The following is a 25,049-nucleotide window of genomic DNA, read 5'->3' as shown; positions in this document are numbered from 1 at the left end:
TAGGATGTCTTTATAATTATATATGTAGCGGTGTAGAGATACGAGATCATGAACCCGTCATACGGGACTGCAGACTGCTTACTGCAGTATTTTTTCGATGACATCATCCCTTATCCCTTCAGAAGACGTACCACGTGGTTAAACGCGACTGACAAACAAAAACAAACGGCCATCTTATTTCAACTACGTCCCGTAAGTTTCTGTTTTTACCAACTAGACAAGTCGACTATAGCGCAGTGATTTAAAATTGGTGATTTCGACGTTACCCTTGTGACATTTAGGTCTGTTTAGCTTTTCAACAGCGAGGATGAAGAGACGTAGATGCTGATTGGATGACGCGAGGGGATACACAGCAACCGACCAATCAAATGCGCCGGAAGATTCAGGTGGCAAACCCTGACCCTGCCTCTTGACTGTAACACGGCCCGGAGCTCATAGTGTATTTTCTAGCCCTGCGTCGGCTGCTTCCCCTCCGCTGTGCCGCCATTAACGCCTCTCAGCCTGCTGTATGGAGATCGAGAAGCGGATAAAAATGCTTTGAAGCGGTCAGGATAGGCGACGGGACGAGGGGGATCTCTCCCTGTGGTACGTCTGAAGCTTTATTATTGGATCAAACGCAAGCAAAACAAGTAACTGTGCGGGTGCAGTCTCGAGTCCTCGTCCAAGTAGATCCCTGTCCGTTTGTTTTGGTTGTCAACGCGAGTGTAAACACAGAGAAAAAAAGATATTTGGGTTCGGCTGGGAGCTGTGACTACGGCGACGAGAAGCAAAACACGACCCCTAAACGTTAGCGAGCTAGCTCGGATGTAATTCTTGGCTGGTAACCAAACAACCGTCTCCTGGATGTCATGTAAGACAACTGTCGGACGGAGAGTTAGCTCTGAATGCACGTCAAAATCACACAGAAGCGAACTTGCTTGCTTTCATTAAAGACCCGAATCCATTCCCTGGTAACGTCTTTCATCCGTCATCGGTCTTTAGAATGTGACTGATATGAATTTACCCGAATAAACCACGTCTCTGCTGGGTATCACGTCACGTAACTGTGCAGAATGTCTCACGGTATAAACTTGGAGGCGAGATGTTGACACTGGCGAGCTAATGTTAACTTTATGTTCGCTCGCTAAGTTGTTGCCTCACGTCAACTAGAATGTGTTTTGGAATCTTGAACCTTTATACGTGGAATGCTATCCCCCGAGAGCTCTGCTATTTTACTTGAATCCTCACACATAACCCAAAACCATTTAAGAAAGCTATTTCATTTAAAGTGACAGTATGTTTCAATAATTTGAAAGTTGTGTTTGCTGCTCACTTCCCCTTGAATATATATGAGTGTGTTGTGCTTTCTGGTCCGTGTTTTTATCAATCTGTTCGTTCATATTAATAAACATCCTCCACCATATCTTGCATTGTTTACCTGAAAGAACTTGGATCCATTTGTGTTCTGCTTTTTGTCTGTAGCACCCAGTAACACACTCAAATATATGTGAAACAGTTCCAAGTTTTCCTCTTCTTTTAACTTGCGTGGTCCTCATGAGCACGACAGATAAATTCTGAGAATGAATCAGCTGTTAAAAGACTACTTTTGTCTTCAACACTGGGTCATTCCAATGGGGCAAAACTCTACTAGATTATTGCTAGTCTGCTGCTAAGAAACTCAAGAGATTGAGATGGCTCTTACTGGACAACACCAGTCTCTTGTTTGCACCACTTTGTTTGCACCACCAAGTGTTTTAATTACATTAGATTAGACTGCCTTTAATTGTGTGCTTTAATTGCATGATGTGGAACGATAATTTTATTATTTAATGTTATGTCCACATTTATAGCTAAAACATTGCAGATATGCTGAGCTTGTTAAAATGCTTAAAAATTGAATTTCCTTAATGTGCTGAAATACTTCCATCCATTTTGAATCGTTCAGGCATTTTCAGTATCAAACAACAAAAGACATCGCTGTCAAGTAGCCAGTGTTAGTGTAGGTGGTGATGTATTTTTGGAAATGGTGGATTGGTTGTATGAATACATAATTGTTATGTTAAATATAGGTTTCTATGGATGGACTATGGTTGGTATTCTGCGTTAAATGACTAACCTCGCCCACACCCATGTTTTGACCTCTACTACAACAAAAAAATGTGATGCAAATGGTCAACCTTCGCCTCGCCACTTTACCTTCACACAAGTCTTGAAATGTGTTATTATACACTGGCTAGCTGTTGCATCAAATTCCTCTGAAGACAGTGTTGTTGGGATATTTAAAATCGTCCCCTGTGAATTTAAAACCCAGCTTGTCTCAGCCTATGGCTGTTGTAATTTTAGATTCTGTCGTTTGCGCTTCGGATAATTTGGTTTTATATGTAGATAATAGGCTTTGGGGAGACTTCAATTGAAGCACATCACTAAGTGTCTTAACCAGTCACGCGCCTCGCTGCTGGGTGTCTGGTTTCATCTGTCCTCGTCTCTCGTTACCCTGCTGGGTTGCACGACACTTCTGCCTGCTGTATATAGCTTACTGTATGTGTTAATAGGCACAGTCCGATTTTAATAAGAGCAGGCAGGTTCAGAGTTGGACTGCTGGCATTTAGTTTTGTGGAAGCGAAATTGCTGATTGGTGCATCTACTTTGGTGCCATGTGATGATGACGCATCCGCTCTGTTAGAAACAGTGTAGATGGCAAAAGGTGACATACAATCACTGGGACTTAAGTTTATACCGAAATTTTGTAGTCTAATTCAAAACAAGATTGTGTAATATCAAATATTTCTTTGACCCACTCTCATCGAGTTGTTTTTAGCCCCTCTTTCGCAACTTCCCTTTCCCTGGTCGGTTATAATAAATGTCAACCACTTCTCAGAATGTTTCAATGCCTCATAAAACTTTGTTAATTCACAAAAATGCAGACACATACACAACTTAACTTTGGAGGAAAAAATGTCTTTTTACTCTGAGATTTAAGACCAAGAATTATGACAGAGACATAACTCCAAAACCACAGCCGTTTTGGCCTATTACTTTGTAAATCATTTTGTCGATTAATTGGTCATTAGAGTGAATTTTACCCGACTTATAGCTTATTTAATTGGTGAAAGCGATGAGCTACGCAATATTCAATATATATCTTGTGAATCAAGTATTTGTATAAATAAGTGTTGATTTGAAAAGACAGCAGTGGGGTAAACCTGAGAAGCAGTGAGACACCATTGAAAGGTTTTCTCTTTTAATAAAGCATCAGCGTGATGACTACACTTTGCACTCTTTTTCAAAGAATGTAGCAAAGAAAGAATTGTTATCGCTATGTAGCCTCTTTGTTAATTTGTATGGCACATGGAAATGATGTAGAGATTGATCGTACATTAAACTTATTTTGTCAGAAAGAATTTACTGATTCAATCAATATGAAAATCATTAGATATTCTGAAAAAATGTTGAATACGCAGTTAAACATTTGACCTTGACCTTAGTGATGCATTTATGTATTCTGTTATTATTTTAAGTAGTTATAAAAGTTTTGCTCTGTCTATTTGAGTTCCCTTTTTGGCAGAATATAACTGTCTTCTCTCCTTTCATTTGTAGTGAACTGCTCGCCGTGTGCTCTCAGAGAGAGTGGATCTGCCGAGCTGAGAGCCTCTCTTAGCGGCAGCGGACCTCCCTCAGCGGCGGAGCGACGATGACCGAGCTGGTTGTCAAGTGGGCTTGTGAATACTGCACATACGAGAACTGGCCGTCGGCCATCAAGTGCACCATGTGCCGTGCCCAGAAGCCCAGTGGCGGTGCCATCATCACTGAGGAGCCCTTCAAATGCAGCCCTGCTCTGGATGCCAGTCTGCACCAGTGGGACTCTCCTGGCCTCAGCAATAGTCCACCACAAGGGGGTTCAAGCTTACTTATTTGTCCAGACTCAAGTGCCCGACCTCGTGTCCGCATCGCAGACGCACCTGAGACGAGCAGTAAGTGGTCTTGTCACATGTGCACCTACCTGAACTGGCCTCGAGCCATCCGCTGCACTCAGTGCTTGTGCCAAAGGCAGCAGGCTCTACAGCAGCAGCAGCAGCAGCAGCAGCAGCAGCATGGACAACACGTTACCCATCATGCACTTCACACACAGCAGCCACGGAGCCCCACAGAGTCTCCTCAGACCTCAGGCTCTGGATGTCGTCCGGCTTCCTCAGCCACCACCACAGACCCCTGTGAGGAATATAATGATCGGAACAGACTCAACACTCGTGCACAGCACTGGACATGTACTGCCTGCACTTATGAGAACTGGTCCAAGGCACCTAAGTGTGTCATGTGTGACCACCCCAGGCCTAATAGCCTGTTAGCTGAACCCATTGAACTTGCGTCAGAGCCCGAAAGCCAACAGCCTTCCTCCAAACGAAATGAACAGGACCGAGACAACCGGCGGAGTGTTGTTGGACAATCAGGTGGGCAAGGCGTTGGCGGAGTTCTAACTGGAGTAGGTGGATGTAGCAGCAGCCAAAGAAGGTCACCCCCGACTGCAAGGCCGGAGTCAGAGTTGAACATGGAGTTTCAGAGGATTGAGCTCGCCTCAGGGGCGAGCATCGGCAGTACGGAAGAGCTGGAGGTGGATTTTAAGAGGCTGAAGCAGATCAAGAACCGGATGAGAAGGACCGATTGGCTCTTCCTTAATGCCTGTGTCGGTGAGTTGATGAGCTTGTTCCATTTGTTTGACTTGTCTTATCGTTATAATCTGTCCGGTGACCCAAGCGGCAGAGAGATTTCCCTGGAACTGAGACTGCTTCTGTGTTGGCGTCTGTGAGGTAATTACGTGCTCTGTGTGGAAGCCCAGATGATTCACGGTGTATGTAAACTCAGAAATCCTCTGCAGTCAGCTCGAGTGAAACACAAGTGTCCGGTCGCCCACACTGTCAGATGGTGAATGTGGAGTGGGAGGACGAACCTTAAGAGCAACTCTTCCTTTCACCCACCACAATATCAGTGTTAGTGCTGCCTTCACAATGGCTTGATAGTGTTCCTCCTGTGTGCCCACTCGGCCTCTTTTCACATCTGAATTTTGGCACTAGTACATTGAAGTTGTGTAAACGGTTTTCAGAACTGCTTGCATTAAGTTTGCCAGTACGTAGTAGAAAATGTTGCAGTCTCTTCTCTGCCTCTCTTGTACTTTAGATTAGTTTTGAATACGTGTTGTCATGTTTTTAATATCTATTTTTTAATACATGAAAACAGATGAATGATCAATTGAATAAAAATAATTAAATATTCAGGTGGAAAAAATCCAACTAAAAAAAAGACGTTTCATTTGCAAACAAATGCAAAATCAAAAACCCAAATGCAAATTCGTAAAACCATGAAATGGTCCCTGTTTTGTGGTATGTTCATGTGATGATTAGATCAGTGATCCAGGCCTTTTCGATCAGTGCTTGACTGGTGACCGCTGAGCTTTAACTTGAGTGGACATAAAAAGGCCATCATCCCAGAGCGAGTTCTGCTGCAGAGAATCTGACACTGATCTGTTGCTAAGGAAGTTTTTCTGCCGCTGACACTTGCAAGTGCGTAAACATTGGCCCCGGAGTTCTGAAGGGTGGCCAGCCTTTAAAAAGAGACCTCTTGTGCTATTAATAACGTGTCAAGTGCAGACCAAGTTAAAAATACTGACAAGTCTTGAGCTGTGCTATTGACCTTAGCCCTGTATAACAAGGTGAAGGATGTTGCTGTTACATATGTGATTGTCACATTAATCTTTTGGTTTCAATACTTAGTGTGTCACTAGAAGATCCCTAATTCTTAAGGAGATACCTCTTGAACTCATCACTGAAGACTTAGCACCAGTTCACAACATTCGTGTTGAGCTAAATAGCAGCTTTTGTATCCTTGTTTTTCACTGTATTATTTTGTGTTTTTCCAGCCACCTCATAACTTCTCAGTTTTGATGCTGGACTTTATCGTTCTGCCACTGAACATTGCTTCATAGTGAAAGTCAAATTTTACCTAAATTGTCATCAGTTCACCGTCAGTAAAGTCTTTTCGTAGTTTTTTCCACTTTACTTTTTTTGCATGTAACCAAACAACAATTGAAACATCAAGTTTGTATCTTCTGGCTTCACATTCAAATGACCTGTTTGAATTCAAACTAAGTTCTGTAAGTCACGGTGAGAGAGAATAAGTTTTATTTTTGTTTTTATTTTTTATTTTCCAATAAGCCACCAATAACTGGTGTTTTTTTAATTCAGTCATGTGTTGTCATAGAACCTAAAAGACTGAGACAGTTTGCCATCTCATTTGTCCACTGACGCAATGGGGTGACGTCTTTGCAGATGACCTGACGTGATGGATGTGTTACCACGAGCATAAACACCACAGTGCTGCACACAGCTTGCCCACAGTCCCAGTTTTATCCACCACCGCCGCTGTCATCATAACTCACACTTAATCCAGAGTGCTTCCATACAGTAGGGCCATGCACTGCCACAGGCGCGTCTTTTCACTCTGTCCTTCTTCTCCACTTGCCTTTTCCACTCTGGGATCCTCATTTTTCTCACGTCCAGTTTGATATCTGAGTTTGGATATCTGCCCATAGTGATCCGATAGAGATCTTGTATATTATTTTCATCATTATTGTTGATAGTGTACTAGAAAAGGGCAACTCGAGGTTTGTAAGACCAAAAAGGTACATCAGACAAACAGGTGATCCTATTGGGTTCCAACTGTCTCGCATGTCCTGTACAAACCTTGCAAGTAACCCTAGAGTGAAGTAATTCCTCAGAGTGAAGACGTATCCATCCCTAGTGCTCCCCGCATGCTAAACGGCTGCAAACTGTGGAATGGATTTCCTTGATGGAGTGCTGTTACTCCACGTCCCACACTAGAAATCCATTGCACTTGCTTGCAGTCAACTAGCAGCTGAATGGGAATAAATAAAAATTAAATAAAAATAATAAGAAATAATAATCTTAGACACTGCTCGTGGAAACCCCCGCTGGTTGAATCTTGAATTTCTGGTTGGGGGCTGCACCTTCACTGGATCAGTTTTGTCCCATCCCTTTCAACAACCTACAAGCCTGCTGCACAACTGTCCTGCTGTACTTGTCTTGACGTCTCTCATTACTCATGTGTATGATAGAAACTACACATAAACACTCCAAACTCTGTCGTACACATGATCCGAACGACAGGTTTCAAAAAGTTCTTGGTTGAATTTTTTCTTGATTCTCTATTGCCAAACTCGCTGTTCTCATGACTGATATTTGGATAGTTTATCGCCATTAGAGGTGTTCCGTATCTTGATTAATTCTTGACTGAGAGGGGAGCTGGAGCTGTCTTTAAGACAGTGATTTTGGATGCTGATAGTACTGCCATTTTGAATATCCAATATTTCCATACAGATTTGCTAATCTGCTGTTTAGGCTTTAATGACTTCACTAACTGCACCACGATTATATATGAGTGCAGGTACTGGAGTTTTTGTGGCAAATTTGGTACTTAAACGTTAGAGTCCAAAGTCAATCCAAAGTCTGTGTTATAAAAACAAACTTCTGAGTCAAATAATTGTTAATATAGATGAACTCGGTAGCAGTTGCCACAATAACACTTTCAGATCTTTCCCATACTACAAGCTGAGTGTCTACAGTTTTGTTCACCGTCTTTCATGTATTTACGCAAGACAAGCGACAGTTTTATCAGCTGTGTATCTGTTATGGATTTCTAAACTTTCACACCTTTAAACATTCATTCAATATTCTCGCGACTTAGTTAAATATAATAATAGAACTAATAGGAATAATAGAACCACATGAATTTTGATCCTTGTTAAGCTGTTTTCTTGCGTTTGGCAAGTGCTGTATGATCCTCCGCTCCTCAGGGTAGTTCGCTGCACGACACTGGGGAGCGGGCTTTGTCCCCCCCCAAAATTGTCCTAGGAACTTATCTCCGGTTTCCTCCTGTCATCAGCATCAAGCCACGAGTGACATGAGTGTGGTGACTCGCGAGATGTGGATAACTGCAAGATTACATCGGTAAACAAATATGGCCACCCCGATGGTCAAGCTACGGCAGCAAAAGGGTTGAGAATGACCATTTTTCGATCTTATTCAGCGAAATTACTGGGCGGAAACACTCTTTTAATGGAAACCAGTGTGTTGTCACTACAAGTACTGCATTATACAGTCGGACACCCAGACAACGCCCGAGCTAAAAGCTTGCTGAGGAAGCTTGAGTAAAACCACGCAGTTGCTTTTATCTGCCCATCACATGTTGACCTCAATAACTTCTACGTAATATAATCATTTATTCATTTGTTTAGGGATTCACCATTTTGTCAGTCAAGTATAAATGGTCACATTCAGCGACTTGTATCAAAAGCACGGTATTCAGCGAGAGGGGATGGAGGTCACACACTGGGAACTCCCTACAAACTTGTTACCTACTTTCAGCTCGTGAATATATGATATACATTCGATGCATCTTCAGACCACATACATTTTGTGTCTCTGTGATGAAAACCAGCCGTGACAATTTGATGAAACATGCTGGGTTGCCTTCTAAAAAGTACGAATGACAAGAGACAACTGAGTGACACGAAAAACAATTTCAGTCTTGAAGCACAACGTCAGTGTGTTTGTGACTTCTGTTTCTTTCCTGCAAAGAATCATCATTTATTCAATTACTTGGGTTTGTGAAGAATCGTGGAAAAGTCCATCCAAATTTCTCATAGTCGCAACTCTTCCGCTTTAAAATAGGTGCTGGAATTTGTGTCTGTTTAAAGTCCTTGTCACTCACACTGACTGTATGCGGCACTTCTCTTAGTACTGTTTGGCGTCAAAGCAGCATCAGCACCCCCAATTTGCAATATTTCACCCATTAGTTCCATTTTTATTCAGACTCTTTCCATGGCTGTCATCACTGATGTAACAGGATTAACTCTTTTGGTCAAAACAAACTGCACTTTTTCTCCCTGATAAAACCTTGTTACTCTTGAGCTCAACAGCCTGCATTGTTTCTACTGTTAAATGATAAGAAGCGACTTAAAAAGAAGCTACTTGAAATGAAGAGCCTGTTCTCTCAAACAAAGAAGACCGTGATGTGCGCCTTCTAGATTCAGGAAGATAAAGTGAAGTGCAACCCAAGGTCAGTAGAATAAATAGTTAACACTCTGGTTTTGCATGGCAAAAATAAATTTCATCGTGACGTTGAAACAATTCAAGCTCATTGATAACGTAATTACTACAACAAGCAGGGACAGCTCGGGGCATCATCACATGGTACACTTCCAAGACGAAAAACCTTTATTTATAACATGTTCTCCTCAACAAGCGTCAGCCTGGACATATTTTCTGTCCCAGATTCATTCACAGGATACATCTTTTTGATATGAATGTTTCATGTGTAGTAAGATTTGCTTTTTAAATGTTCCTTTAAATTGACGTTAAATAATGAAACTGCCTGGCGTAACGTCATCAGAAGGTGGCAGCACACACTGGTGCCTTGCTTCACGCAATTTATTGTGCACGTGTGTAATACACTTCCATCATACTTGGTTTGTACATTTTTCAGTAAATAAATATTTTATTGTGAGGAAATATGCATGTAAACTAGTATAAATTAACTAGTCCACAGTCTGTATGAAGTTCTCTTTAGTTATATGCAATTATGGGCATCACAATAGTTTTCATCACTGACACAGTCATGTCATGGACATCTATTTTGGTGGTTCTTTTCTTCAGCAGTCTAGTATGTGTAAAGAAGCTTGTGTGATGGTGAGTCGTCAGTGGGTCCTGGGGATGCCCCACACTAAAAAACATAAGAAATGGGACGCCATGTTTTTTTCAGCAACATCCCCCAATTTTATTTTTGGGCGTAATTTCATAGTTATCCACATCTCACAACTCCCATTAGTTTGGTCAACGCAGTATGAAAGTGTGGGTTATTGGTGAGGTGTCAGACGCTGTTCTGTGTCTCAGGGCGGTTTCACACTGCGGACTCTGTCTCGAGATGCGTTCAGCTCAGAGATGTGAACACAAGCGAGGCGGGTTTTGGTCGTGGACTTGATCCCGGCTGGAGAGCTGCACTGTCTTGGGAAACTCTCCATGGGGCGTGAGCTTCTGGCCTCAGGCGACATGGTGCCAAACTCCCTGACCGCTAAGGTGTACAGGTGGGAGCTGCAGGAGACTGTTGTTGTGGAGGAGCTGAGTGGGCTGGGACTCACGGTGTGTGCTGGTGTTTGATTACTCTTGTGTTTTCATCTTTCTTAGGCTGATAAACACCTCGTTTTATTTACGGTCAGATTTGCTTAAATGAATAATGCCATGCTTTACAGTAACTGCTTTCACTGCTGTGATGTGGCTGCAGCGCAGCTGTCTGCATGAGGAGGACAGTGAGGAAGAAAGATTTTTCAGAAGATCAGCAGAGTATTTATTGAACATTTCTGACGTCTGGATCTGTACGTCACGGACTAAAATCTTCTCGATCGTCAGTCTCTCTCACTTTGTTCAACGTGTTGTGAGAGCGGCGTGGATAAATCAAGACCCTCCATATTACGCAGCTTGTTTCCGCTATTTCCTTGTAAAATAAACATGAGAACACTCTTTCATGTTAAGTTTCGCCTGTGAAACGCCACATTCTGTTACAGTCGTTGCGGAGGTCTGTCATCAGTTCGTATCTGAGGTGAGGACGCCTTGTAGAGCCAAGAACTGACAGAGAAATAAGTGGTCAAGCTGATTATGCCAGCTGAGGAGGAAAAAAAGGGACATCGCCTGAGTTGCAGAGGTGCAATGCTGCACAGTAGGGGACAAATTGAACTCAGGCCACCCAAGACAGAACCCGCAGAGTGAAACCGCCCTAAAAGGTGATAGTTTTATCCAGACTCAAATTAAAGAGCAATTAAAAATGAGCAACTCTGAAATAAGAAGAGTAATGGAGACAAGAGGTTCCCTGGATATTATATAGTGAGCCTGCTGTGACCCATCTTAGTCGTGGTGTCACTCTGGTACTTCTATTCCTCTGATCTGAAGTGAGTTTCAGAATTGATTGCAGAAGGATAACCTGTCCCTGCGGGAGACTCAACCATCAGCTCCACTGCTGCCTTTCGTGTCTACTCACAGTGTTCCCGGGCAGATCTGCTCATGTAGTCCTGACTTCCCAGGCTGCAGGCAGACCCACAGCAGTGGAGTGTTGTTGTGTGGAAAAGTGCTTTTTATCCCTCGGTCGCACACTGCACTGCTATTGTGTGGCGTCTCTCTTCATCTCTCACCATGTTACCCAGCTCCACATGGCACAGAGAGTCCTTCCACCCACTCCATGTCTCTCTCACTCTCTGTCTCACTAAAACGGTGATTATGCAGCAGAGCTCTGTGTGTGTTCCATTGGTGCTGGAACAAAAGGCGCAGCAGTCTTTCAAGTTGTCTAATATTCAAGAATGCTACATGTATTTCCTGTTTTCTGAAGTAAATTATCTGCTAATCAAAGGTGATATACACTTTTCTTCAGCAACAACCCGAGTGTGAAATCTGTGTCTGGATACGTTTAGTCTCAGCAGGACGCTCCAGTGTATCATTGACATTGGTTTTCAGTCTGTCTGGGCACATTTTAGGACACACAATATCATGCATGAGCGACCTCAACCTTCTTCCTGAAAAATGAACAAAAAGAAAAGTAAATATGAGTCGTTCCATCTCCATCAGCAAAGGTCATATTTTTAATATAATATATTTATTTAAAAATTCATTTAAAATATGGTAAAGAGTAAGGGTGAATGGAAAAAAAAAATGTTTTAAATGTCCTTAAAAATAAAAAAATAAAAAAGAGAATGCAAAATAATGATATTTTTTAAAATGATAAAATATTAAAATAGAATACCAAATAATATAACATATAAAAAGAATTACATATAAAAACGTATTTGCAAGATAATAAAACAATAAAAACATAAATATAAGAAATATTTTAGTAAGACTGAATAAATTTAATAGAAAAAACATTTTGTTATTGTTTGATATTGTTATTTTTATGACAAAATATAAAAATATGATGTGAAGATACTTTAGAGAAAATAAATAAAGGCGAAAAATGAATGTATACAAAGTAAAGATCAGAGAATATTATGCAGATAACTTTTAAAAACAGTAAAATATTGAGCTTTTACCAGAAGAATATTTTAGTGTAAATTATAATTAAATTACATTATAGTGATTTTTTTCTTTTTATTTTAAAATAATAAAGCATATGATTGTATGCTGTAAAGAAAATTACAGCATTTAACCTTGATCACATGTTGACTTTTTTAAATTCATTTTGAGTACTAATACATTATTAATTCTACGCATGTAATATAGGTGTGTGTTAAGTCTGTTTTTACAGCCAGCAATTTTCACCTGATGTTTTTAAAACAAATATGTATATATCAGTACGTGTTTACTGCATATAAATGTGTATTGGCATGTTAGTTCATTCAATACTTCTATTGTAGTAAGATTTTCACACGCTAAATTAATGCCCCAGTGTTTGTCTGTGCCAGCTTTGCTAACCATTCACCTTGTGATTTACAGCCATGGTGAGTCAGTACATGTTGCGCTCTCTCCACATATATTATTGCCCTGTGATGTGCTCATAAATAAACAATCAAGCTGCTGATGTCATGATCGTTTCAGATGTGGAACTGACCACACTTCTTTGCTCTCTGGACAGGTGTGGTGGAAGGAGACCTGGCAGCTGTGGAAACCTTTAAATCATCAGGTGGTGACATCGCGAGGCAGTTGACATCAGATGAGGTGCGCCTCTTAAATCGTCCATCTGCGTTTGACGTGGGCTTCACCTTGGTTCACCTCGCTATCCGCTTCCAAAGGCAGGACATGCTGGCAGTGCTGCTAACTGAGGTCAGTAGCGAGTTGATAGTCTTACTGCGTTAGTCCAAAATAGTATTCGGCTTCAAATAATGTAGACTCTTTTGCCTCCAGATTGTGGCTGCGTCAGTGTGCTGGCTGTGGCCGTCATATTTCCCTGAAGTCTAACCTGCTCTGTTCTTTAGTTCCCTTGAAATGTTGTAAGCACAGCGATCGTTCAGGAGTTAGCGTTCGGCCGTGTGGGCTTGTGCTATTCGTGGATGTTCTGATGCTTGAAGAGTGGATGGCAAGCAGAGGAAGTCCACTGACATTTCAGTGGCTGTTATGTTTTTGGCCCTGCAAGTTGCATCAGTGGTCAGGATCTCGACTCGACGCTTGTCGCAGTAGTCCTGTATCTCCCCCCATAAAATTTTAAAAGCTTTATTTGGGCTATTGGACGCTGGTTTTTAATTTCCTCTCTAAGTGCAGTACACTCATGCTTAAGGTGGTTTGCAACCCGCCATTGATGCTCAATGGTCCCAGATTATACACAAACTCACACACACACACACACAGTCGCTGCCCCAGATTCTTTTCAGAACCGGCCAATTATGAACTATAGCATGAGATTGGATCATGCTCCAATGATATTTCAGACATTGTAACCTCTTTAAGTCCTGCTGATATTAGTTTTCTAAATTAAGGAATGGATAACTTTTTTTTTTTCATCTATAAGAGACTGTAATGTATATGTTCAATGTCACTATGACATTCTTTATGCAGTGAAATGACATATTATTAACTGAAGCATTTGGGCTAAGGATTTTTTTTTTTTGCAGTTAATCATAGTTATTATGATTTACATTTATTTGTACATTTTTTTTATTACTTTCTTCATTTTTGAAAGTCAAAACCATAATTTGTCACCTGAAATTCTGAATGCTATTTGCCTTTTTTGAAGTTCAAAAATTCTGTTGTTTGTCTATTGTTCTATTGGTGAGAATATCAATATATATAAACATAAATGTTGCAAATTTATATCATAATTCTTTTTGTGTGATAACAAAATGTAAATGATAATAAAAAAAAAAAGATTCTGCTCTACTCCTGCTAATAATCAGCCACTTCGCCCGCAGGTGTCCCAGCAGGCAGCCAAGTGTATTCCAGCTATGGTGTGTCCAGAGCTGACAGAGCAGATCCGCCGCGAGGTCGCAGCCTCTCTTCATCAGCGGAAGGGAGACTTCACCTGCTATTTCCTCACCGACCTGGTGACATTCACTCTGCCAGCAGGTCAGCACTTAAATAGTGACGCCAGTCCTGATGTGCCACAAGTGAAGCATTCTGTTTGTCTGTGTTGTTATTCTTTTGGAGTGATGTATGTGCTTGTATTGACTTCTCAGGGATTTAATTCATTGAAGTGACTTTATCCAATCTGGCATTCATCATTTCAGTGCAGGTTATTGATTCAGAATGACATGCCATTAACAACCCCGATTATTTGTCAATAAGTAGTCACCAAAAACTGCAGTATTTTTGGAGCAACAACTACACTAATGTAATGAAGATAACTGAATAAAATGAATCTGAAATGTTTCGTACTTCATGTAGTTGAGCATCATACAGTATACGCTTACATTCGATTGATTGTATGTCTGTGGACTTGATTTATCTGTTATCTATTTTATCTGGGGTTTAGAATTTTCATAATGCGAAAGGCCTGTTAATTTTATTACTTGCTTATACTGTTGGTGATTGTTTACATTTTAATTTCATGGCGTGTAAATTAATCACATCTGTAATTTTATGTGTATGTACTTGCTTTATTGTGAAGCTAAACACACTTTTAGTATTATTTAAAAATCATTATTATCTTTAACTGCTAGTTTCAGTAACTGAAATGTTAAACACATTGCATTGTGTTGTGTACTTCTTCAGTCACTGGTGTCAGGACTAACTTCTGCCACTGAGAATGTTTTTATTTGTAATAATCTTTATCACACACACTAGAGCATTTTTCTCATGTTTGAACTAGTGATTTTCTTCAGAAACACAATGCAGGTTTCAGAAGAAGGAATGTCTCTCACTCTGGAGTCTGTTAGTACATAAACTTTTGTGTGGAGGACAGTTGGCCCTTGGCCATTGCAGACACTCGCTCTCTTCTGTCCTATGTGTCGTCAATGCCTTCTTTTTTGGGGAGAAGAATAACAGCCTCTGTTGTTGAGAGAACAAGAAAGTGGTGACTGTACTAAGGAGGCTGAATTAGACTCACACACGAGCACAGTGGCTCTTTGATGTCGGGACTCTGTTGTTGTGTTTTGCACTAACAAGGCTGACACGGACTTTCTGTTGTTTGCTCTCCCAGATATCGAGGACCTTCCTCCGGCAGTTCAGGAGAAACTATTCGATGAGGTGTTGGACAGAGACGTACAAAAAGGTGAATCTCACTCCCAATTGTTTTCAGCTGCTGAATCGGGTGCGAGAGCATGTCTGACACCGAACTGGAACTAGCCACCTCATGCGCTAGAGCTGGCAACAATCCAGATATTGGCCACGTAATGATGCGCTGTCCCTCTCTGCCAAAGCGTTTGGCCTAATTATTGCTCTGCCAGGAAATGTGACTGGAGTGTGTGTACTCCACCAGTCTGTGTATATCAACCGGATTTAGCCTTATCAACACACGAGCCCCTGGGCACATAATCTCTGCAATGTACCAGTGCATGAACCTGCTGGCCTACGTTTATTGATCAAGTTAGCTGGTGTAGAGAGTGAATTCACACAAACACTACACAGAGCGGCCCTGACCTGCTCATGTCAGGGCCCAATAAAGATGATATTAGACATTGTTGCTTTTATTTAGTTCCTAAAATTCTAACTGTATCCAGGAGAAGATAACAGTTTGTAACTCAGACTACTGACCACGCCCACACTGTTGCCATTGGTTAAAGGTCAGGCATCTGTCATGCTTGCTTCTCTCTGTCTGTCCTTCTTTCTGCTAGGATCTCTCCACTTCTGTGGCTGTGTGGGAAGCCCCTGTATCTTGATCCCCCATATGGCTTTTTGCAAGCTTCTTGCATCGGGCGTGTATTCTAGGGCTGCAACTAGCTGTTATTTTAAGAATTATTTTCCAACCTTGTATTCAAAATCAAAGCTAAGTGCAAGCATATCTTTTTTGGTTGTCACTAAGTGCATAAACAAGTTGCACTGTTGAAAGTAATGAAAAATAAATTTGGAATTTCGAATGTTAAAATTCTGTAATTTCATAAAAATCTGTATTAAACACACACAAACAGGAAAGCATATTCACATTAAAGCAAAAGCAAACATGTTATTTACGTTTATAGATACAGAATGTGAAGTGTTCAAAGTGTTTTGAAAAAGACATTCAATACTGTGTCTAAGAGCGTCAAGGTGTTCGCTTGCACTTCAGTGTTTGCTGTTTGTTTGTGAGTTCAGTATAAATCTTGTTGTGAAATGACATAGTCACTGGATCGTGAAGTCACCAGAAATGCAGTGCGTCATGAGTATGTCTGAATATGTAATTGTGTATGTAGTATATCCCAGACATCAACGTTAAATCCTAACAGATGAGTTCTGCTGTTTTCTTCAGGTCAAAAAGGTATACATTTCGTTTGCGTTGTGTCAGATTGGGCGTAAGTCGAATGCCACTCAAAATAGCCGACGCGAGGGTTATAGGTACTACTGTAGTGGTAGATGGCTGTGTGAGAGTGAGATGCTGGGATACTGTGCTGCCGGAACTGTTGTACGCATTGCTGGGCTGCTACGTGCTGCGGTGCCGGACACTGAATAAAAAAAAAAAAAAGCATCTGCAGGCCGTGGTCGTAAGTTGAGCAGGTCATAAGTCGGATGTTACTTGCATTGGGAATTAACACAAACTGAAAATTTGAAAATTTCCCACTGGATAACTTGAGCAGTGAGAAATGGACACAGTACGCTCGATTCTCGCAAGCGGATCTCAAACAAGTAACAATTTGGCAAGAAGAAAAAAAATGACGAAAATATGGGAAATAAATAAGAAAAAATTAAAATGACTGTGTAATTCAGTTACCAGGGAGAGTGCCGGCTACTTCCAATAAACATTATTATTTTTATTTGTAGTAGTAGTTTTGAATAGCAAAGTACTCATCACCTTCACCTTCACCTTCTTCTGCCGCTTATCCGGGGTCGGGTCGCGGAGGCAGCATTCGGAGCAAGGAAGCCCAAACTTCCCGGTCCGCACAAACCTCCTCCAGCTCCTCCCGGGGGATCCCGAGGCGTTCCCAGGCCAGACCGGAGACATAATCTCTCCAGCGAGTCCTGGGTCTTCCCCGGGGTCTCCTCCCGGTAGGACATGCCCGGAACACCTCCCCAGGGAGGCGTCCAGGGGGCATCCGGATCAGATGCCCGAGCCACCTCAGCTGGTTCCTCTCGATGTGGAGGAGCAGCGGCTCCACCCCGAGCTCCTCCCGGATGACCGAACTCCTCACCCTATCTCTAAGGGTGCGCCCAGCCACCCTGCGGAGGAAACTCATCTCAGCTGCTTGTATCCGCGATCTCATCCTTTCGGTCACTACCCAAAGCTCGTGACCATAGGTGAGGGTGGGAACGTAGATCGATCGGTAAATCGAGAGCTTCGTCTTGTGACTCAGCTCTCTCTTCACCACGACGGTCCGATACAGCGACCGCATCACTGCTGCCGCTGCACCAACCCGTCTATCAATCTCACGCTCCCTTTTTCCCTCACTCGAGAACAAGACCCCGAGATACTTAAACTCCGCCACTTGAGGCAAGAACTCTCCACCAACCTGGAGAGAGCAAACCACCGTGTTCCGGTCGAGAACCATGGCCTCAGACTTGGAGGTGCTGATCCTCATCCCGGCCGCTTCACACTCGGCTGCAAACCGCAAAGTACTCATGCCCAAGCAAAAGAACAAGTGTAGGTTATTCAGGTCATTTATTAAATTTAGAAATGATTTCTGACCTAGTCTGAGACCAAACAACGGCAGCCTGGGAGCACGTTGTTTTCAAGTTGAAAAGTTACCGTATCCTGTGATATTTCTGTGCAGTTCAGTCTTTTTGGTCACTGCAACAAAGGCATCCTGAATTGTCATCTGTTCCTTAAAGTGTATTTGTGTGGTCATATCACGCTCTGTGACGGTGGCTCGGGTGGCCAAAAACATTTGTCACGTTTACCTTGGGTTGTGGCAATAACAGCGAGGCACGGTCAGCACATCACGACGACAATGTTTTAAGCAAATATCGTGCACTTTTAATATTTGATTTTTAACGATTCAGTGATGCAGCCTTATGTATTTTTGTTTTTTTTTGTTTTGTTTTTATCTGTAGTCAAGTGTGAGTCATCGTGACAGGACAACCTGGTCGATGGTCCTCCACAACATGTCAATTCGGTGTAATATAGTAGCATGATGCGCTCTGTCGCCTGTCTTCTTCCTAGCCACTGTTGTGTGTGCGTGAAAACAGCAGCATGGATCAGGCAAAAGAGACAACATAAGTACATAACAGCATAAGTTCACTCACTCAGATTTGTGCACGTTTCTCTCATCTAAGCAACGTGTCTCCTGTTAGACGTTTCTCTCCTGTTTTCGTCCTCCATGTGTTGGGAGTTATCACCAGTGTTGGATGGATTTAATAGAGTCTCAGTTAACTGTGAGTGGGAGTTGCATCTGTCAAGCAGAGCAACCATGGAGCAGCACGCTGGGCACAGCTGCACGTGCATCATTTAGTTCTCACATCTGTAACTCAGGAAGTTTGGTTCCGTGGCGTCATGTGGATGATCAAACATTAGACGGTTAATAAGATTTCCATGGGACAATTTCTACAGCAATAACTTGGAAACAGAGGTCCATGATGTTGTTGTCATGCGTCAGAACCTGTGAGTCTGTGATTGCATCTGCATGGCAATGACTCAACTTGATGTGGCTGTCTGCTAACTACTGCTTCTCCGCGTTGAGAGGAATCAGTTGAGGTGGTTGGGGCATCTCATGAGGATGCCCCCTGGTCGCTTCCTTTGGAGGTGTTTCTGGCACGGCCAGCTGGGAGGAGACCCAGTCCACTCAGGACCAGGGGGAGGGATCATATCTCTTCGCGTTTCAGGATCCCGCAGTCGGAACTAGTGGATGTTACCTGGGAGAAGGAAGTTTGGAGCAACCTTTTGAAGCTGCTGCCCCCATGACCTGGCAGCGGATGAATGGAGATGGATGGATGGCTGAATATCTGCATTAAGTAGTTCCAGTGATTCACTCACATGAAGTTGAATTCTCAGACCATTTTGTCCCTTTAGCTGTCACAGATTGTCTTCCGATTCTTTCTGTCTAAATACTCTAGTGAATAAAAATGTCAATACTTGAGATATTGATTTCACAGTTGGTTACTGTCGCAAGTTTTTATCTCCATGACCATTGATCGAATCTCTCTTGGGGTCATCTGAGCTATGACTGTGTCGTGGCCCAGATTTTGTGATTTAACACTGGAAGTTAGGGAGCTTTGAAGTCGCAAAGAAGTTCGTTCAAGATCATCATGCTTCGGAAATGTGTCGCTCTTTAAACTCGGCTCCTTTTTGCGTTTTATGTGTTTGACTTATAAAAGTCAGTGGAAGCCTCTGGTTAATTTCAGGAAGCCGTGTGAGTGAGTCTTAGTCATTTCTTTCCCTAGAATCGTAAATCAAGGGTGAGGGTTTATACAAAACAGTGTGCTTTTGTCTGCGTCAGGAATGAGATGAAGGTCAGTTCACTCAGGACTGTTTGAATCTGACTTAGTTCTAGTTTTCTCAGAGAAGTGTAGGAGCTCTTTAGATAAAATGGTTATCATTATTCTTTGAAGCTTTGGAGCTGCCACTGCCAAACAAAGCAATTGTGACCACTGAACACAAAAGTGCGACAGTGTTTTTGGAAATCATTTTGTTTCTTTTAAAGTACATGGGTTTTCTTTTTCTGTCAATCTCTTTCTTGAATTGTACTGAAACAGCTCTCTCCCAAACTCAGTTTCCCTCTTGTTTTTGCGACGTCCTCTCCGCATGACTAACTTTCACCTCCACCTTGTACAGAACTGGAAGAGGAGTCTCCCATCATTAACTGGTCGTTGGAGTTGGGCACAAGACTGGACAGTCGACTGTACGCACTCTGGAATCGAACCGCTGGTGACTGCCTCCTCGACTCGGTGCTGCAGGCCACGTGGGGCATCTACGACAAAGACTCCGTGCTGCGGAAGACGTTACACGACAGCCTCCACGACTGTTCGCACTGGTGAGTCCACGTTTCTGGATCCCGTTTTGTCATGAATCACAGTGTCCCGAGGCGCGAGGTGGTCCAGGATTTTTTGATACTGGTGGAGAGCAGCCAGTGACAGTTGGTGACAATGAAAACGCTAGTTTTTAATCATGACAAGTGAATCCCTCTCTGATCAGCAGCGGTCCGTCTCTTCACATGTCCAACTGCTATGTTCAACTTCACTTCCACGAGCATCGGACTTCAGACATGCGGTTTCTTTCGGGGTTTTCCCATTAAAAACATGCTGCAAACATGCTGTTCACGTCCGCCACCATATTGTGTGACGTGTGATCCACTTGTTATGAAGTTTTTCACTTCATTTTAGTACATTAGTACAGTTCTTTAAAAAGCGACCATTTTTCTAAAGCTGTGTTTTCTTCACTGAAACAATTAAGCCCCAAAATATTTCTGTCAGAAGGTGTTATTCCGTTGCCCATAAACTACTTTGTGTCTTCATCTTCAGAAAATTCATTTTCACTCTATGTAATGCGATCAAATTACATATATATCCATATATACGAATGAAGAAGAACTATAGACATAAACATTGCAAGATAATAAAGACTTCCAAAGTTTTGAGCTAGTAATGGAATTTAACATTTATTTATGATCAATTGTGTTCATGACCTCATGAGGGGAGTTGCTCACAGCCCTGCTGGATTCATGGCATGTCTTCCATTTGTTTAAAAGTAAAAGCAGGAATTAATCAGAGTAATGAACATTGATTCGAACAACACCATTGTTTTGATCAGGTTTTACACACGTTGGAAGGAGTGGGAGTCCTGGTATTCCCAAAGTTTCGGTCTGCACTTTTCACTACGGGAGGAGCAGTGGCAGGAGGACTGGGCCTTCATCCTCTCGCTGGCCAGCCAGGTATGAAGCCATGAGCAGCACTCACTTTAGACTTCCCCCATTGTCTGCAGATTTGCAAGTCTTGATTTGCATCACGGCTGCGGGGTGTAGAGCCAGACTGCTTTTCATTTTCCGCTGTAATTCTTTTCCTCTGTGACCTGTTTCACAGCCCGGATCCAGTTTGGAACAAACCCACATCTTCGTCCTCGCACACATACTTCGTAGGCCCATCATCGTCTATGGAGTGAAGTATTACAAAAGTTTCCGTGGAGAAACGCTTGGGTTCACCCGTTTTCAAGGTGAGCGTTACATCCCATGGCTGCCATGGTTGTTTAAGGTGTCCGCGCTGCAGCGGAGGAAGACAGAGACCTGCAGCAACACACAGACAGAAAAATGAGCAGCACTCCAACACAAATAGCTGACATTTTTGACATAACTGCTGTCTGCTGCGGCTGCAAATGACTAGTTTGATGTTTTCCCTCTGAAACGTGTTGTTCAGGGAGAAAAGAAAAACATAGACTACATGTTCACATCAAATGAGTCATGTTATTGCATGGAGCAAAACAAAGAAATCTTCAAAAATGTTGTAAACTTTTGGAATGTATAACAGTTGAATGAACAGGTTTTTGTCGAGCGCCACCTAGTGGCAATAATGGTTATCAGAAGTTAATATTTGGAAGGTGATGGATATTAACTATGCAGTGTTCTTTTGAATTTTAATATAAGACCACAGCTACAGTTGTCATAGTCTGCTTTTTCTGTGTCATTACTTTTGATATTGGTGTTGTGTTACCATTCTCACTGTTTTTGACTGCTTCTTTCATTTGTTGAGTCGCGTGTATTTTGGGTAGCAACAGTCATATAGCCGTAAATCAAGCAAGGTATATTAAATTACATTCAATTATTTAGCTCTTTTTATTATGCTCTCTTTTAGACTACATTGTTGTTCACGCAACAAACACAACATACTTGTGTTTGTTGTGTGAATTGATTTTTCTCACAATTCGTTACTCTGACTCTGACTTGACTGTAAAACATTTATTTAAGTAACATTTAAATGTATCAAAGGGTTTTTCTGGTGTAAGGATTTTCACTTTCAATCGTGCAGCCATTTTTGTTTTCAGTTGTTATGAGATGGTATTGTTATTATGTTGTGAGATGTTATTACAGCCGTAATTACAACCATGTCTTCACTATTGTGAAGCCACTCTTCCTGCTGAGTCAATGTCATATCTTTTGTTGAATCACGTGTGATAGAATTGTTTAAATGTGTATTTAAAATGTTGTAGCCTCCTTAGAATAATATAGTAAAGACTCTCCGTGTGTGTGTGTGTCCGACGCTGCCTCCCTCAGGTGTGTACTTGCCACTATTGTGGGAGCAGAGTTTCTGCTGGAAGAGTCCCATTGCTCTGGGATACACGCGCGGCCACTTCTCCGCTCTGGTCGCCATGGAGAACGACGGCTTTGACAATCGCGGCGCAGGCGCCAACCTCAACACCGACGACGACGTGACGGTCACGTTCCTGCCGCTGGTCGACAGTGAGAGGAAGCTGCTACACATTCACTTCCTGTCAGCGCAGGAAGTAAGTGTTAATGCTTGTGGTTGTGTTCCTTGCCTTGACGTGACGTTCCTTGCGCTGGTTGACGTGCGTGTGCTCTGTCATCTCAGATGGGGAACGAGGAGCAGCAGGAGAAGCTGCTGCGGGAATGGTTGGACTGCTGTGTCACGGACGGCGGCGTCCTGGTCGCCCTGCAGAAAAGCTCCCGCCGCCGAAATCACCCGCTGGTCACGCAGATGGTGGAGAAGTGGCTGGACGGCTACCGGCAGATCCGACCTTGTCCCTCGCTGTCGGACGGAGAGGAGGAGGAAGACGACGACGACGAGTGACATACGTGACGCGGGGGCGTCGGTCAGCGGGAGGCAGGACTCCTCCCTACGCTCCCTCCCTCACCTCACAGTTTACCTTTGAGTTGGTTAATTTCCTTTTCTGACACGGATAAACTGTGAACGCCTTGCGGAGAGGCCTTCGATCTCTGTTCAAGATTCTGCTCCCTTCCGAGACACACATGCACGTACGCACACACACAATCAAGGTTTACAGTCGTGGAAGAGCTCTGGGTGTCAAGGATCCGAGGAATATTTATCATGTAAATGTAAATGCATGTGGTTATTTAAACAAAGCGTATACGGAAATATACCAGCATCCACTCTAAACACTTTCGATGTGTTCACTACAGGCACTGACTCGTCCTGAAGTGCGTCTCATTCACTGAGGGAAAAACTACTTTGACCATTTTACATGACAATTTAGAAAAAAAAAACTACAGAAGAATTATTCAGATCTATTTTTCTACGGCAATATGTCATCAAAAATGGCTTGGTTTTCCTGAATTGGTTTCTTCTTTATTTAAATTAATTTTTAATGATAAAATCAGACTTGGTTTTTATTAAACCGCTGGAAATAAGGCAGGTGGTTGCTGACCATAAATGGGATTATTTTTTAATGAGAAGAACGTTCTTAGTTATGATTCAAAAACTGAAAATATCACTTTAGAGTCTCAATTTTAATGTCCAACATCTTCATGTATTCACTGTTTCATTGGCTTGAAACCATTGCTTTTTGTTAGCATGTGCTTTTTAATTTATTTTTGAATTTCTATTTTTCTCAGGTCTCTTAAAGCGTTTCCCCCACAATATTGTGGAAAAAGCTTTTTCTATTTAAACAAGCTGCTTTAAATAAAAAGTAAAATAGCCTGGTATTCACATTTTTTAAATTTAAATCAAGAATGACTAAAATTCAAGTTGCGGAAGTTATTTTTGAATTCCTGTATCAAACTCATCTCTTTTTTTGCAATTGTAAACGCATTTAAGGCCCAATTAATTTTATTAATTTGTATATGCATATGTATGTACATATGTACATATATATGTATATATATGTATATGTATATATATATGTACATATATATGTATATATATATGTATATATATATATGTATATGCTCCTTTTATCTGTATCACATCAGCAATTTAAATTTTAGTAATTCTGAAAAACAAACCTGTTTTGTTTTGCGTAACCGTGGTTCATTTATGAAAACCGATTTTTCCCTTTGGTGAATGCAATGCATTTCTCTGGACAGAAGCACATTAAAATTCCATTTTTATAGTTGGCTTTTTTTGTTTTTGAACAGGCAGGGACGAACATCAGACCAGAGATTTCTGAATATGAATAACTCTAATCCTTTAATAAGCTGCACACGAAGCGTTTCCGGTTGCTTGAATGAAGTCGTACATGAAACCGCCGTGCGTCGGCACGACACACAAGCCATCTTTGTTTGTGTCTTCTTTGAATGAACTGAGAATTGTGCGTGTTTATGAAGCTACTCGATATATTTATTGCTTGGATTTAAAAGCTTTCCTTCTCTATTTCTCCTGTTTGTGGATTTTGTTGATTTCACTTGAGGACGACTCGTGTTGCACAGAAACACTGTTGCTGCAGCAAAAGAACCAACCAGAACGTTTACCTATGATATGTGTGGTTGTTATATTTTAAAAGTACCTCATCTGGGTGCCTCGAACCAGGTGCTCTCGTCTTTATTTCCTCACGACTTTCTCCTTTCCCTCTTGGTACACGTCAGCGCATCGCAACTCTGTGTCTGTCGTCATTTTGTGAAGACCATTTGAGTTGAATCCAAACACACCAAAAAAACCAAAGCTGACAGTCTTGAAAAATATTTTGTCGTTTGCTGTGAATGTTTGTTTTTCTCGCCATCTTGTCGTGTACCACTCGTGGAGCGTCACCTGTTTGTTGCTTTGTATTTATGCAATAGTTGCAGTTGTGACTATGATGGTTTGTGGATTTTAGGCCTGACATCACTATATAGAGTGTAATGCAAAGAAGAGCAGGCGGAATAAGGAAGAAAAAAAAACAAAGGAAAAGATGTTTTTGAATGTTAAACTAAAAACTGTTTCCTGTCTGATATTCCTCAGACCAAATATTTATTAAATCTAGTATGATTTTAAACTTTGCCTCCGTGTTTGTTCTTTTTTAGGTGTCGCCATGTCATTTAGAAGGTTTTTATCTCATTGAACAGCCACTCACTGTTTAGTTTAAGA

The 25,049-nt window shown here is 41.8% G+C and overlaps 1 protein-coding gene across 1 annotated transcript; it reads left to right on the top strand.

Annotated features, from left to right (window-relative positions):
• Window positions 1-418: 418 nt before the first annotated feature.
• zranb1b (zinc finger, RAN-binding domain containing 1b) lies at window positions 419-23,598 on the top strand. Its single transcript, XM_053875241.1, has 10 exons — window positions 419-585; window positions 3,577-4,664; window positions 12,664-12,851; window positions 13,934-14,087; window positions 15,160-15,231; window positions 19,858-20,056; window positions 20,833-20,953; window positions 21,102-21,231; window positions 22,286-22,515; window positions 22,602-23,598. Exons 2-10 carry the CDS (start codon window positions 3,671-3,673, stop codon window positions 22,818-22,820), a joined length of 2,307 nt encoding a protein of 768 aa, XP_053731216.1. The 5' UTR covers window positions 419-585; window positions 3,577-3,670; the 3' UTR covers window positions 22,821-23,598.
• Window positions 23,599-25,049: the final 1,451 nt, after the last annotated feature.

Source organism: Synchiropus splendidus, chromosome 9, assembly GCF_027744825.2.
Source record: "Synchiropus splendidus isolate RoL2022-P1 chromosome 9, RoL_Sspl_1.0, whole genome shotgun sequence".
Taxonomy (NCBI): domain Eukaryota; kingdom Metazoa; phylum Chordata; class Actinopteri; order Syngnathiformes; family Callionymidae; genus Synchiropus; species Synchiropus splendidus.
Note: the sequence above shows the minus strand (reverse complement) of the source record. Positions and strands in the feature narration are given on the sequence as shown.